We start from the raw sequence: 15289 nt of genomic DNA on the forward strand, positions 1-15289 counted from the left end.
ATCCCACCAGGATCTCCATCCTCTCCACCCCACCATGACCTTCATCCCATCACAATCACCATCCTTTCCATCCCACCAAGAATCTCAATCCCACCAGGATCTCCATCCTCTCCACCCCACCAGGATCTCCATCCTCTCCACTCCACCAGGATCTCCCATCCCATCACAATCGCCATCCTTTCCATCCCACCAAGAATCTCAATCCCACCAGGATCTCTATCCTTTCCACTCCACCAGGATCTCCATCCTCTCCACCCCACCAGGATCTCCATCCTCTCCACCCCACCATGACCTTCATTCCATCACAACTGCCATCCTTTCCATCCCACCAAGAATCTCAATCCCACCAGGATCTCCATCCTCTCCATCCCACCAAGAATCTCAATCCCACCAGGATCTCCCATCCTCTCCACCCCTCTGGCACTCCAAGGAGATCCTGGTGCCCAAGCTCCTCCAAATCCTTCCCAAGTGATTCTCAGAAAGGGAAACAACAAGAGAAAAGCAGCTCTGTCCAACGAGACACACAATGTTTTTCACAGCACTATGGAACAGCAGGGATTATTTACATATTCCATGAAAAACCCTTCTCAGGATGGATGTGCCATTAACAGTGAATATTTTAATTTAATGGGATTTAATAATCACTTTACATCAACTATTTAATGTTCCACTGACTGCTGGTACCAACATGTGAGGCTCAACCAGCTTCTGACTTGTGACAAGATTTTATTTTTCCCAGTTTTGATCAACTGATGAGTTTTTAATGCTAAGCCTGGCTTGCCATCACTTGTGGGTTTAACATGTTTACTTAAACCAGAAATATTTTGCACCTCAATTATTATTTCCTACTGCAGCCCTGAATGGAATTTAAGTCGATCCATTATTCATAAAGCAAAGACAAGAGAAAACACAAAGCTGTGCACTTCTTTCAAAGCCTCCAAATGACTCAAACACACCATATTTATGCATGCAATATTTGATTGTGTCCCTGGCTCTTTTTTTTTTTTTTAACTTTTTTTTTAATCACAAGTTTGTTGTTTTCAGATCAGGATATGCCAAAAATCCAACACCAAACAATTTTTGTTTATAATTAAGGCAATCATCAATCCAAGGATTGTAGTCCAGTTTATTTCATCTCGACATCAAAAAAAAGTAATTTAAAAAAATTAAAATTCCCTTGAAATGGGGAGATAAATGAAAATGTGAGTGCCTTCACATAATAACAGTAGCCTGACCCTCTGGGAAATGGTTGACTTTCTCAATTCAAGGTATTCAAAGCTCATTCAAAAGTGTTCATTTGGAATGCAGATATCAAAGATGATGCAAATGTTCAAGAGAAAATTAAAACTTACCAGATGTTCTAATCCAGCTTTGATGTTTGCAGAGTCCCTGTAAGAGAAGAACAAAAGTTCTAAATAGTTGCTAAACCCTTGTCTGCAACGATTTCTGTTTAACTCTGAAATGGCAAAGCTGGGTAATTTCTCCAGTGTGTCAAATTTTTAATTTTAATACACATATTTACCTGTAACACCTAAAAAACATTGATTATCCTAATGCTCAATGACAGAATTCAAGCCTCAAACAGTACCCGCCCTGAAATTGCTACAAACAGTGGCAATGCCACAGGACACACATTTAAATTAACATTTTAATCTAATTATCCCACTAGTTACCCTGGAAAGAATCAGCCAGGCCAGGCCATGGAGCTGTTTATCAAATCCACGTTTGGTGCCTCCTGGTTCTGCCCTGCCACCACTACCACAATGAAATTCCCTGCCCCTTTCCAAGGGGATGGAGGGAAGGAATTGTGAATAATTCCATGGCTCATGGCAGCCATACTGGAGCTGGGCATCCAATCCCTGAAAGCTGCAAAAAGTGCAAAGGTGCACAGAGAAAATGGGAAGAATTTTACATAAAGGCAGCTGCAAAAAAAAAAAAAAAAAAGGACCAAAGTATCTGAGTAAAAACTCTGAAAAGCAAAAATTCAGAGAGAAAATTTATCTTTAACATATCCTGCTATGGAAAAAAAAAAGATGAAATCCAATGGAAAACAAATTAAAAATTCCTGAAATCCCAACCCACCAGAAAAGGAGACTGTTTCTGCTTCCATCAGCTCCAGGTTCTACCTAATTCCAACATCCCCTCTTGGAAGGTGGGTGATTCCCACAGCAAACAGAGAAACCAGCCTGTGAGGACTGCAGGGAACCAGTTTACACTACACTATTACTAATTACTAGTACTAAAATTGCTAATTATTTATCATTTCCTAAAGCTTTTCCAAAAATCTGCCATGCAGTTTTTTTCTATTTAAATGTCCTTAATGAAGCGAAAGGGGAAAAAAAAAATAATAAAAAAATAAGTACTTTAGCTGTTTGACTTTGAAAAAATTTAATTTCTCAGTCCTAGAGGATTTATCCCAATTTTGGAGACAGGAGCAGCTCCAGGGAGAGCTCAGAGCCCCTGGCAGGGCCTGAAGGGGCTCCAGGAGAGCTGCAGAGGGACTGGGGACAAGGATGGAGGGACAGGAGCCAGGGAATGGCTCCCAGTGCCAGAGGGCAGGGATGGGTGGGAGATTGGGAATTGGGAATTCCTGCCTGGGATGGGATTCCCAGAGCAGCTGGGGCTGCCCCTGCATCCCTGGCAGTGCCCAAGGCCAGGCTGGACACTGGGGCTGGAACACCTGGGGCAGTGGGAGGTGTCCCTGCCATGGCAGGGCTGGGATGGATGGGATTGATCTCCCTTCCCACCCAGAGCATTCCATGATCCCGTGATCCCTTCTGGAGGCTCCACCTGGCCCTTGGAGGTGGGGCTGCTTTGGGAGAGGACGCAGGGCAGGGCTGGAGGAGCTCCCGGGCCAGCCCCATCCCTGCCATCAATATCTGTGCACCTCCCTCAGCCTGTGCTGAAAGCAGCCCTAATTCAATTCCAGGCCTCAAAACTGATAAAAAAGGTCCTGAAGTGGAAAATGTGAGGAGATTATTGGCAAATGAATAAAGATTTGTATCGAACCAACACACGGGAGCAGAGCGGGGCTTGGTGGGGCTGTTTTTTAATCATGGCCTGTCTCAAACCTTCTGGGAACAGCGAGTTTCCCTTCCCCTCCTGCAGCACATCGATTCCTGAATTAGGCTGCAATATTAAATAATTAATATACTTGCCATGATTGATGTTTTGCATTAGTTGAATATTAGGTTATCAATCAAAATCCACTTGGTTTAATGTAATAATATTGAAAAAGTGTCACGGGCTGTTCAGCCAATTTGTAGTTGAGGCAGCCCAGACAGGAATATTGGTGTAGCACAAGGCCCTAACGCAGGAAATGCACTGCTGGAACATCCATAAGGAAAACATTATCAAACTAACCAGGACAAGGCTGAGCTTGTCCTAAATAAACCTTGGGGCACCTGTCACTTGCAATGAAAACCTCTCCCCAGCCTGAGGCTGCAGGGCATCAATCAGCCAGGCTATGGCAGGGTTTTATCTTTTAGTTAGCCAATAGATTATATTAGAGATCTTACACAATTATATTCTGCATCCCATTCTATAGTACATTAGATATACTATAAATTATATTACATAATTACCCTTCTATTTATCTAATTATATCTAATAATTATATATTTAAAATACATACTATAAATGATAACATAACGTTTGTTGCATTTGTATAATTATGTGAAATAATCACATATTTAAATTATATTGTTTGCATCAAATTATACAAATAAGGCTCCAATCATTACTATATTTCAGATGTTGTTTTAGGCAAACCCATGGCCACAGCTCAGTCTCTCCCACACAGCCTTGAGTGCCTGCAGAATTTTAAACCATTCAACACCACAAATAAAAGCCAGGAGCAGCTTCATGCACATCCAACATTCCAATGCTCACAACATAAAAGAAACCATTAATTTGGTATCATTGCCAGGTAATTATGTTTTACCCCATTTTATACCCCAGACTTCCCAATAAATTTGCTTTCCATACCATCTCCAGAGCAGCACCTTCCTTTCTTTGGTTCATTAGGCAAGTTTGATTTTATTCCTGACTTTTCCTTTTTCTACCAGAGAAGCTTTGGAAATTTTCCCCACTATAGTCAAGGATTTGCAGCAAAACACCACCTGACATGCATATATATATAAAGTCATCCATTAAACCCAGGAAATATCATACTCAGGCTCATCCAAATGTTTCAGCAATGCCAGGGGAAAAATTCCAGCTCCATTTGAATCCTGGTCATCAGGGACCTGTAGCAAAAAGCTGGGAATTCAATTAAGGAAGTTCCATCCCTGCCCATGGAAGAGTGGGGGGGGAACTGGAGGAATTTTAAGGTCCCTTCCAACACAAACCATTCAGGGATTCTCCAGGTTTTGCCAGGTTTGGGATAACTTAAACCCACAGTAACTAACTGAGGTGGTGTGAACTTCCTTTGCTAGTAACTTAAAAGTATTCCCTAGCACTTGCTGAAATAATGATTTTAACCTGGAACATATTCATGTTCCTAAAAATACTCCCTGTATCAAACTAATCATTAATCAAGGGAGCTGAAAAACGTGCACTATCCTCAAAATACCCCATTCAGGTATTATAAAACAGCCTAAGATTTCACATATAATGTACTTTCCAGTGAATTTACAGCAGTTCCACCCAAGAACTGAAGAACTAATAGAGTTAATTAATACCCAATAATAGTCTTTGCCATAGATTTTGAGTGAGAAGCCATAGGCTGCAGGATAATCCTATGGGTTATTTATACCCACATGGACATTACAAGAAAACTCAGGTCAAAGGGACTTTTGGAAGGTGCAGAGTTCCTGAGAAAAGAATTCGATTTCCATGTGATCACACAACTTTATTTCTACCTCAGGATATCCCAAGATGAGACATTGCTGAACTTGTCATTTTTTGCTGCTCTTTCTAATTTTTTCCTGCACAACAAACTCATCAAGAAGAGCAAATGGTTTGGGAATCCCTGATAGGAAAAGCACCCATTATGTATTTTTTAAAGTGTGCAATGTTGTTTTGTTCTTACCAAGCACCAACTTCAAATTTCTGGAGCTGATCCTGGAGTGTGAAGACTCCAAACCTTGGTTGCCTTGGCCCCTGTGGATCCCTCCAATCATCCAAACAATTTATCTCAGGAAAAACAGTAGGAAGTTTGGCCAATTGCTAATAAATTTAAATGCAACAAAGACCCCAAGATGATCCTATGAAGGTCATTTAGCAAAAGCAGGAGGAAAAGCCAAAGTCAGCCCCCACACAAACACTCTGGAATAACTTGGAACTGCCAAGGAACTCCATGGAATATAATGCAAACCAAATTGAATCATGCTAAAACCAGGACTTTAAACAGGACACAAGGTGAAACAATTTCCATAATATGTTATCCTAGAAAGAAGGAAAATCAGTACCCAAGAGACCTTATCAAATATTCAACAGGGGAAATATATAATAACCCTGGCTCAGAGAGTAAAATCCAAGATTTTATGCAATATCAACACTGAAACTAAACAGAGAGAGAAAACTCCAAAATACAGTGTTGATAAAAGCAGTATTTTCAAACAGACTCTACAAAAATATTGCACTTCTTTGCATGTATTTGTCAGGTAAACAAGAGACAAAACAACTACCCAAAATCTCCTGACTTTGCTTTACAGAAGCTTCAAGTCAGGTATGAAAATCCCATAAATCACAAGAGATAAAACAACCACCCAAAATCTCCTGGTTTTGTTTCAGGGAGGCTTCAGGCTGGGTATGGAAATCCCATAAATGACCAAAGCTGATTCCTCTGTCCTGGCTGCCCTAAAGCCATTCCTCAACTCAACTTGGTCACTCCAAGGACATCAAAAGGTGCAAATCATTGGAGTTTTCCTACTTGGAGTGGGTTTGCTTGGTTTTCCCCTGGTTTTGGATGGTTTTGGTTTGGTTGGCTCTCCTTTGGTTTTGGCTGGATTTGGTTTGGTTGGTTCTTCCCTGGCTTTGGCTGGGCTAGCTCTTCCCTGGTTTTGGCTGGATTTTTCCCTGGTTTTGGGCTGGTTTTGGTTTGGTTGGTTCATCCCTGGCTTTGGCTGGGCTGGCTCTCCCCTGGTTCTGGCTGGATTTGGTTTGGTTGGTTCTCCCCTGGCTTTGGCTGGGCTGGCTCTCCCCTGGCTTTGGCTGGATTTTTCCCTGGTTTTGGCTGGATTTTTCACTGGTTTTGGGCTGGTTTTGGTTTGGTTGGCTCTTCCCTGGCTTTGGCTGGATTCTTCCCTGGTTCTGGCTGGCTGGGTGGCATTTCTCCTGCTGTTCCCTTCGCCAGGAATGAGATCTTGTCCCTCCCTGTCTGCATTCCCAGCAAACACAGGCAATTAAACATCAGGCTCTGGAATGCCACCGTCTCTGTTAACCAGCCTTAAATAAATTAGACAACTTTGGCCTGGTTTACCTTCTCTGTAATATTATTTAGTAGATATTCAATTAAAACACATCCTGTAGGTGAAAGTGTAGGGAAACATTTCCATAATGGACATCAGTGGCAGTCAGAAGTGCTGCTAATTAGCCCCAAAGAACAAACCAGATTACAGAAGGAGCAGCGAGCCCGGCACTGGAAATGCCCACAAGGCTGGGCTGAATATTAAACAAAGCCCAGCAAGTTCCAGTCTTGGGAAGCACATCTATGGGAAAAACTCTCTGGACTGGTAGAGACTGTTACAGGTTAATGAGGAACATAGAGGCAGAGCACAATAATTATCATACCCAACACCTCCCCATCTGGGTTGGGATGGCTGCAGAATATAAACACAGCACTGAGGCTGCCACTAATTACTCGTGTGCTGCCATTAGCAGAAATATTGGGAACTCTGTGAGCTTCTCCTCTGCTCCTGGTACTGAGGAGTATTAAATGCAAGTGTAAGTCAGGGAGGAAATTTAAATGTTCTAAGCACTAAAACAATTTGAGTACAATCAATTTTCCATTTGCTGAAAGCTTCTAAATCCCCCTCATTCACCCAATTACTACTGTACTTAACCTAATGAAATTTTATTCTGCAGGAACAATACTATTCTTAAACAAATTCTTGAAAAAAATATAAGATTAAAAACTTCGAGACAAAGAATAAACTCCTAGAGAAAAGATGCAAATAAAATTACTATCATAATCTTTTGTTTTTTATTTGCAAGTAGAAGAGTGAAGAGAAACAAAAGCATGGAACATAGCATCTGTCATATCAGAATATAAAAAGATGATCCTGGCACCAAATGAAAAAGCTCTAATTCATTTGCAAATCAAGCCTGCCAGTTCTATTTCAAGCTGGCGGTAACTGTCAAGAGTTAACAAGATAATCACTTTCAATCCTGCCTTCAATGGTACATTACACTGTTATTCCATTCAATAAGGCCCTTCTTTGGGGCACTGGATGAATGGTTTTCATTTCCAACTCACACAAAAAGTTGCAGAAAAAAAAAAAATCCATGGAGCTTAAGAAAGAAATCCCTTTATGGGCATTTATCTGCCGGCACTTGCTTTTAGGCAAAATGAGATATTTGGATACATTGGTGTCCATTCACTTCCTCTATTCCTTCAGGCCCTCAGTCTGGTGATAAAAAAAAAAATCCCACAAGGAAACCTCAAGCCTGTTTAGTTTGGGGTTGGTTTTTTTTAAACTCTCTATGCACATTAAGCAAGTTCTGCAATAATCTCTGGTAAACGCTTCACACCACACTGAAACTACATCGGGTTTGAACAGCTCCATCTTTGTCTAAATTCATTATAAACTGCTCAAAAAGTACTAAATGCTCATGAAAATTGTGCTTAGGGAAACATTTGCCAGTTGCTCATTAAATATTCAGCAAAAATAAAGTTACCAATTAAAGGCTCTCTGCCTAAGAAACACAGCAACCTCCAATTTATCTGAATTAATTATATGTAATTCTTTTCTAAGACTCTGTGCCATGAATTCTTCCCAAGAGGAGAAAATCTGAGAAGTTTATTAAGTATTTTAAACTTATTTGCTGGCACCCAACTTTCTACTAAGACCTGTGAATAAAACTCTTCAAGCTTTTGCTCACTGCTCAAAATTCACATTACAAAACACAGCCTGAGCTCCCTTGCACAGATCCCATTCTATTACTGCATATTCATATTTAAAGGATGGGATTTATGATCTTAGAGATTTTTTCCAACCTCAAGGATTCTACAAAGCAATTTAAAGCTTCTATACTGACTTTAGAAACAAATTATTCTCTTTTTTTTCCCCAATGTTTTCCTTCTTTCTTTAATTCCCACAGATCTCAGTTCAGAGAACAAAGCTAAATTTATATTTAATATCTGAACAGAGCTCAGCTTATCCAACCTATAACCAATACAGAGCTGTACATACTTTTAATTTATTTTATTGATCAGCAAAAATCCGTTTCTTCAAACCCAGGGACCCACCTCACCCACCACTTCTTATTCTATCTGCACAACTCAGATTTTTAATTGTTTTTCTAACCCATCACTAAAGTCAGACAACTTCTTCCCCACCCTTCTCATGCAAATGTTCCTTTCTATTCAGGCTTTCTTTTATGGAAAATCCAAACACCACAAGTTACAGTTTCATTTTTGTTCTTTGCACTTCACAAGTTCTTCAAAGCTTCTAAACACAAAGATGTTCTTGTAATTAAAAAAATACTTCAACAAACCCAAAGCCCAAATGCCTCTATCTATGAGGTATTAGGATACAGCTGGTTTTGTTGCCCTGCTGCCCCATAGTTCAAAATAAAAATTATTGAAATAAAAATTAATTTAAAATTCACACAATTTTGAAGGACTTTAAAAGAGCACAAGATGTTGCACTTAGAATAGGAATTAAGAGGAAGTGACAGATTTCAAACAGCAGGTCGGAAAGAAGATTAATAAAGCAAGAAAAAGGAAGGAAGATTAATAAAGTAAAAAAAAAACCCAGAAGTTTGGGATGTGCTCTCTAGGCAGCAGCAGGATGGCACCAACACTGCTGAAAAACAAACAACTGATTAAAAAATATGAACCAACAACCAACAGATCTCCACAGCTCAGGGAAGCACCAGGACCACCCAGCAATCCTTGGAGGCGCAGCTTTTACAACCAAAGACTCAACAAACATTTCCAACATCCCTGAAGAGGAGCGCAGCCCTTTGGGAGCCATGGTCAAGTTCAGCCCCACAAATTCCCACCTGGCTGGAATTCCAGCCCTTGGGACTGCATCTGGCCCATTTCAGCAGCCTGAAACCTCGTGGGGGTTGAGGCATCCCTGTGGGGAGGGATAAAAACCCAGTTTGGAAACGCTGCTGCAGTGCTGCTCTGAGCTGAGCTGGTGCCTTGGTTTGATTCCTCTCCCTCCTTCCACCCAGCCCAATCTCAGAATATTCTCAGAACGTCTCAGATACGTCTCACAGGCCCAGCTTTTCATTCCTACACAAGACAGGATTTTCCTACTCCCGAACACAGCAAATCCACTTGATCTGAGAACATTTCATCTCCTCATCTACCTCAGCTTTTCTGGTCAGAAGAGGTTTGAGTTTCAGGCTTTCCTCCACAATTAACTTTTTTTTTTTTAATCTCACCTTGATGTAGCCCTAAGGAAAACCTTTGGAAGCCTCTTGGTCTCTCCAAGATGGCAATTCCAAGCAGCCCAGTCTAACTTCCAGTAAGGAAGGAAGTTGTATCTTCCAACAACTGGGCTGTGTTGCAAGACAAATTTATAAAATTTTAAAAGGGAGAGCTGAAGTCAAGCTTGAGGGGGAATTCCTCAAGTTCCTTGGCCACAAATGAAGAGGAAGAAATAATATTTCATCAAAATGAAATTAAAACAGAAACTGATTGCAGGTCTCAAACACATCTGACCAAACCCAAGCCTAACAGACAAAAATAACCTGGAAATGCTTTGAAAGCATGAGGGGAAAAAATCTAATCAAATTAAAACCAGCTACTTGGAGCTCATGAAGGAGAGGAGATGGACAGGGATCACCAAAGTTCTCACCTTGGTTTTTCCAGGATTCAGCCCAAAACAAGGAGGGGGCACCTTTGGGCAGGGCTGAAAACACAGACACAGGCTGGAGTCTGATGTGCACCACAGCGGGATGAGAACAAGGAAAGATCTGCAAGTTCCCCTAAATCACAGTTTGTGTTTTGGGCAGAAAATTTGACAGCCTAAAAAAGCCCCAAAAGCACCAAGCAAAGCTGCCTGAGCTCTCCATGCTCCTTGAGTTGCACCAGAACCTCCTTCAGGCTTCCCATTTCACCAGTTACTAAACCTAAAATTCTTACACTCCACACTGGCCTCACTCATTTCACTCCCTTGCTCTCAGAAATTTGCTTTTAACCTCTTGCTGCCATGAAAAACTAACACCATCTGTTTGCTTTGGCTCTTCTCATTCCCAGAGAAAGTGTCCAGTGGAAACAGAGCAGGAATGGCTTTGCAAGGGTGGAACAAACTCCCAGGAAAGTGCCAGCCAACCTCTAGACCAGGATCCCAAAATCCCAGAAAGGTTTGGGTTGGAAGGGACCTTAAACCCATCCCATTCCAGCTCCCCAGGGACACCTTCCCCAGAATCTCCCAAAAGCTTTTTGTGTTCTGGCATTTCTTCAATGAAATCAAAATAATTAGTGCTGCACATTATTGACTTACCACCAAAATGAGACCAAAAAAAGACAAAAATATAAGACATGTCTCATTCTACAGCCAAGATTTCCTTCAAAGGTTGTTTTTTTAGTACAGAGAGAAGAGACTCCTGAAGGAATTGAGCACCATAAACAAGGCAGGCTCCAAGGAAACTTGGATCTTGAGGAATTTGGAGGTTGATGGTTAAAACCAGCACCTCCTGTTGTACCTGCCAATCCTGGAGGTGAAGTGAAATATTCTATTTAAAATAAAAAGACCAAGTAAGTGGCCAGATCCTCCCAGGGCAGCACTTCCCAGAGGATTCCCAGCCCATACAAAAGACCTGGCACTGTGGATGATCCAGCTGACACTGGTGGGAAGAATCCCAAATGTGCAAAGGACCAGGGGAATACCCCCAAACACCTCGAGGTCCAGACCCACCCAGACCCACCCAGATTCTTGTGCCATGTGTCCCCTCCAGCATCCCCCAGCTGTGCTCAGGAGGGACCTCCTGCAACCACTGAGGTTGGAAAAGATCTCCAAGACCATCAAGTCCAGCCTTTGACCAAATCCTGCAATTAAATCAGGTTATGAAATGTAAGATCCAATTTTTTGACCATTCCAGGGCTGCCCTGCCAGGAAATTCCAACCCATGTCCAACCTGAACCTCCCCTGGCTCTCACTAAGGCTGGAAAACATCCCCAAAAATCACTGAGCCAACCATTCCCGAGCCACTGCAGACTGATGCTGCAAGACAGGCCCAAAGTGGTGCTGCTTTACTTTAAAATGCTTATTTTTACCTCAAATTTCAAGGTTAATTATATGTAATTCTGGTGACCTCAGCCAGCCCAGAGTCAGCCGAGCTCATGGGTGAATTGAGCTTTTATAATTTCTAAAAAGAGGAGCAGCCAAAAACCCTTTTGTCAACTGAAAATTCTGCCTCTCTATGATGCTCCCAGGATTAAGGATTTCCCCACTGCAACACTCCTCAGATTTGTCCTATTTCCCTCTCTTCAAGAAATGCATCCAGGCAGTCTCACCAATGTCAATCTGAACAAAATGCATTTTTTGCTAACTGCTGGTGGAAGAAGAATGTGGTAGAGAACATTGCAATACTTGTGGCTGAAAGAGATTAAGAGAAAATAAAAATTGAATAAATAAACTGATAATTTAGAATGAACATGCAAAATGAGGGACTGATCTCCACAAACAACACCTTGATATTCCTGGGGAAAAAAAAACCCCTCAAATATTGGCTTTTCCCCCATTTTCAGTTTGGGCTGAAAGTTGCAATTTCAATAAACGAAATTATTGTGTCCTGCAAAGAAGTGCCACAAAGGGGAGTCCCCAGAAGGTGGAACTGGAACTGTTCCAAGCAGCCAAACACATCCATGGGATCAGCACAAAGCTCAGGACTTCCACACAAAGGCAGCACAGGATAAGCCACTGCTTAACTTCCTGTCCAAGCAAGATGTTGCAAAGTTACATCAACTTTTTTGATAATTCTCAGGCCCTTCAAGCGGGTCAGGATGTTCCAGCAACATAAATAAAAAATATATAAAAATATAGATATTTAAAAAATCCCCTTCCTCTGGTCATCGTGGCTTCAGCCAACCAGCTCAGCATTTGGGTGAATAACTTTTACAGTAATTTTTTTACTGTAAAAGTAAATTTCACAATTTACTTTTTACAAAAAACTTACAAAAGTAAATTTTTTGGTGAGTAAAATTTTATAAATTTTACTCATCCAGTACCAAAAGCAGAGAATGGAAGAAACTGGAAGAATCAAGAGAAGAAATTAAAAAACTTTAGTTTAAAATAATAATTATTAATTATTAATCAATAATAACAAATTATTATTCTTAAATAGTAATAATAAATAATAATTTTGAAAACTTTGTCCCTATATACAAGAGGATAAACAGTTTAGTTGTCTCTAGCTGTATTTTTTTGCCCTGCAGCAGAAATCCAGCACAGCCAACAGCTGGAGTGAACAATGTTCAAACTGCAGGTGAAATGGGGGAAATAATTTCAGCTCTGGGCTAAAATTTGCAAACTCTGCTTCATGTCTGGGATTCAAGGTGGACTCTTCCTTGCAAATCTGTAAGGACAGAAGCTGCACAAACCAATGGTAGGAACGGCAGGAAAATGTCCACTCTTTGTACATCCAACACAGCCTAGCACATGGTACTTGGTGCACTACAAAAGGACCAAAATTCTATTTTTTAATTAATAAATTGGTCTTTTAAAACACTTTTTCCCATCCTGCATCTGGCATTTATGTCACCAGGTAACGAGGAAGGCTGAAATCAGCACATCCTGAAGCATCTCCTGCACTTGCAGGATGCCACAGACCTGAGTGGGGAGTGACAAAAAGCCACAAAGTGCTGAGAAATATTTGAGAAGCTGTAATAGCCCAGCAGCAGATAAACATTTTTTTAAAAATTAAAAGGCAGCCCCCAGTCAGAGCCAGGGGAATTTGCTATCTCTTGGACGTGGAACTGATCTGAATGCAATTACTTTATTCTTTTCAGCTCTGTTTGACTTTGAACTAAACATCAATTAATGCACAAACAAGATCTGTTAACTCCAATACCGACTTTTCCATAAAAGATGTGAAGCAAATTCATTGGCCCCCATTGAATGGCTCTGAGCAATTGCAGCCATCACCCAGGCAAGCTCAACTTCATTTTCCAGTGGTCACTTAAACCCTTAATTGTCACGACAAAACTCCCTCAGCCTCAGGTTTAAAGCCCTGCAATGAGCAAACAAGACATCACATAATGTATGCTCCAAAGCTGGGACCTTCCAGAGCTTCAGCTGCAGAGCAGCCATTGAGCCATGGCCAATGGAAGCTCATTTGAATAATCAATATGACAACCTTATTTTTCTAATGCAAACAGGATTGCTACAGTAAGGTGTCTCACTGCCACATCACAGTCATGGCCTCTTTTAACCCCTAATTAGATTTAGGCGATTATCCCTGCTCTTCCTTACAAGTGTACAGCCCGGATAAGGGATGACAAAAGCTATCTGCCACTTCCTCAGCCTCTGCAGGCTGCAGGTTATGCAGGGAGATACAGGGGAAGATCAGCAAACAATTGTTATTCATATCATCTCCAGTTTGGAGATAGTCACAGTTTGCCATCCGTGCTGAGGGAAAATAGCCCAGAGCATTAGGTAAATGCAAAACCCCTAAGAACATCGGGGTTACACAGATGGAAATTCAAGGTGATGTTGGGGAATTATGTTTAATTCAAATTGGTTATCACAAAGAGAACTATGGAGCCCTGGTTCTGTGCCTCATGCAGGAAACCCTGCATTTTCAAGAGATTTCTGTGCATTGTCTGGTGGTGTGTAACATTTTACATGGCTGGTTCTATCAAAATTAAAGGGAAAAAAAAAAAAGAAATCAAACTTAGAAACAGCAATCCCAAAAGAATTACATTGCTCAACAAAGTCCGAGCAGACAGAGAAGATCTATTACAGAAATGTAATCACATTTCATTTACAAGAACTCTTATCTCAAGCACTTAAACATAACATTTAAACAGTTTTCCATTTTATTGTGCTCAGTATTGAAGCTAATAAGATAGAAAAGTATAATCACGTTAGCAACATTTCTATTGCATTACATAAACACAGCACGAGATTAAAGGCAGAGCAGGGGAAGGCAGTGCCTGCAAAACTGAGCCCTGGCTTCCTGCAGGCACACAGGAGCAGCACTGGGACCGTGTGTGACAAGTGCCATGCTGAAATTGGACCCTGGGCTCCCAAAATGGCCCTTCCCAGGCTGCCTGGAAAAGGGATTTCACCACATTCTCCACATGGGGAGGTGGTTTGGAGAGAAGTCCTGGCTCTTACTGGAAGGATCATTTATCCAAGATGAGTAAAAAATGTTGAGAATTGCTACAAAACCCATTTGGACAGAGGCTTGAAAAGCACTGAAGGGGAACAGATTTTAAAAATATTGCCCAAGTTGTGATGAACCCCTTACCAGCCATGCTCGAAGCAGCTCCAGGGCAACCCCTGCACCAGGGCTCCATTTCCATGGAATCTCTGCAGCCCTTCCCAGATTCCTGCTCCATGCCCAGCCTGGGAGGGCTCACCTGGTGCCACCCCAGCTCCAGCAGGGCCATCCCAGGGCACAGCACTGGAATTGTCCCAGGGAGGCTCCAGAGCCCCTCTGGTCTGGGGGAACTCCCTGGGATCAGTCCCTGCCCCTTCCTCTGGTGCCACCCCCAGGCCCTGCTCCAAAAGTGGCTCCAGAACTTGCAGGACAGAGCAGGAAGAGAAACAACCAGGCATGGACAGGAGAGCTCCAGGCAGAGCTCAGAGCCCCTGGCAGGGCCTGAAGGGGCTCCAGGAGAGCTGCAGAGGGACTGGGGACAAGGATGGAGGGACAGGAGCCAGGGAATGGCTCCCAGTGCCAGAGGGCAGGGATGGCTGGGAGATTGGGAATTGGGAATTCCTGGCTGGGATGGGATTCCCAGAGCAGCTGGGGCTGCCCCTGCATCCCTGGCAGTGCCCAAGGCCAGGCTGGACATTGGAGGAAATAAGTTTTTCAAACCCCAGGAAACTCTGTCAGGAAAAAGTTCCTCTCCCATAACAATGTGAGAAGCACAACCTAAAAATAAGGCACGACTCAGAATATATTACAGTGCAGAATAGAATTTTCAAAAATTATATCT

The 15289-nt window shown here is 41.9% G+C and overlaps 1 protein-coding gene across 1 annotated transcript in view; it reads right to left on the bottom strand.

The window, feature by feature from the left end:
• The window catches only part of RSRC1 (arginine and serine rich coiled-coil 1), a 100306-nt gene that overhangs the window by 50130 nt on the left and 34887 nt on the right, over positions 1-15289 (bottom strand). Inside the window, exon 6 of the mRNA XM_071438245.1 lies at positions 1353-1389. Coding sequence (XP_071294346.1) covers positions 1353-1389 — 37 coding nt within the window. The remainder of the gene's footprint in view (positions 1-1352; positions 1390-15289) is intronic.

The sequence above is a fragment of the Agelaius tricolor genome, unplaced genomic scaffold (genome assembly GCF_023055355.1).
Source record: "Agelaius tricolor isolate 1412-34295 unplaced genomic scaffold, bAgeTri1.0.p SCAF_12, whole genome shotgun sequence".
NCBI lineage: Eukaryota > Metazoa > Chordata > Aves > Passeriformes > Icteridae > Agelaius > Agelaius tricolor.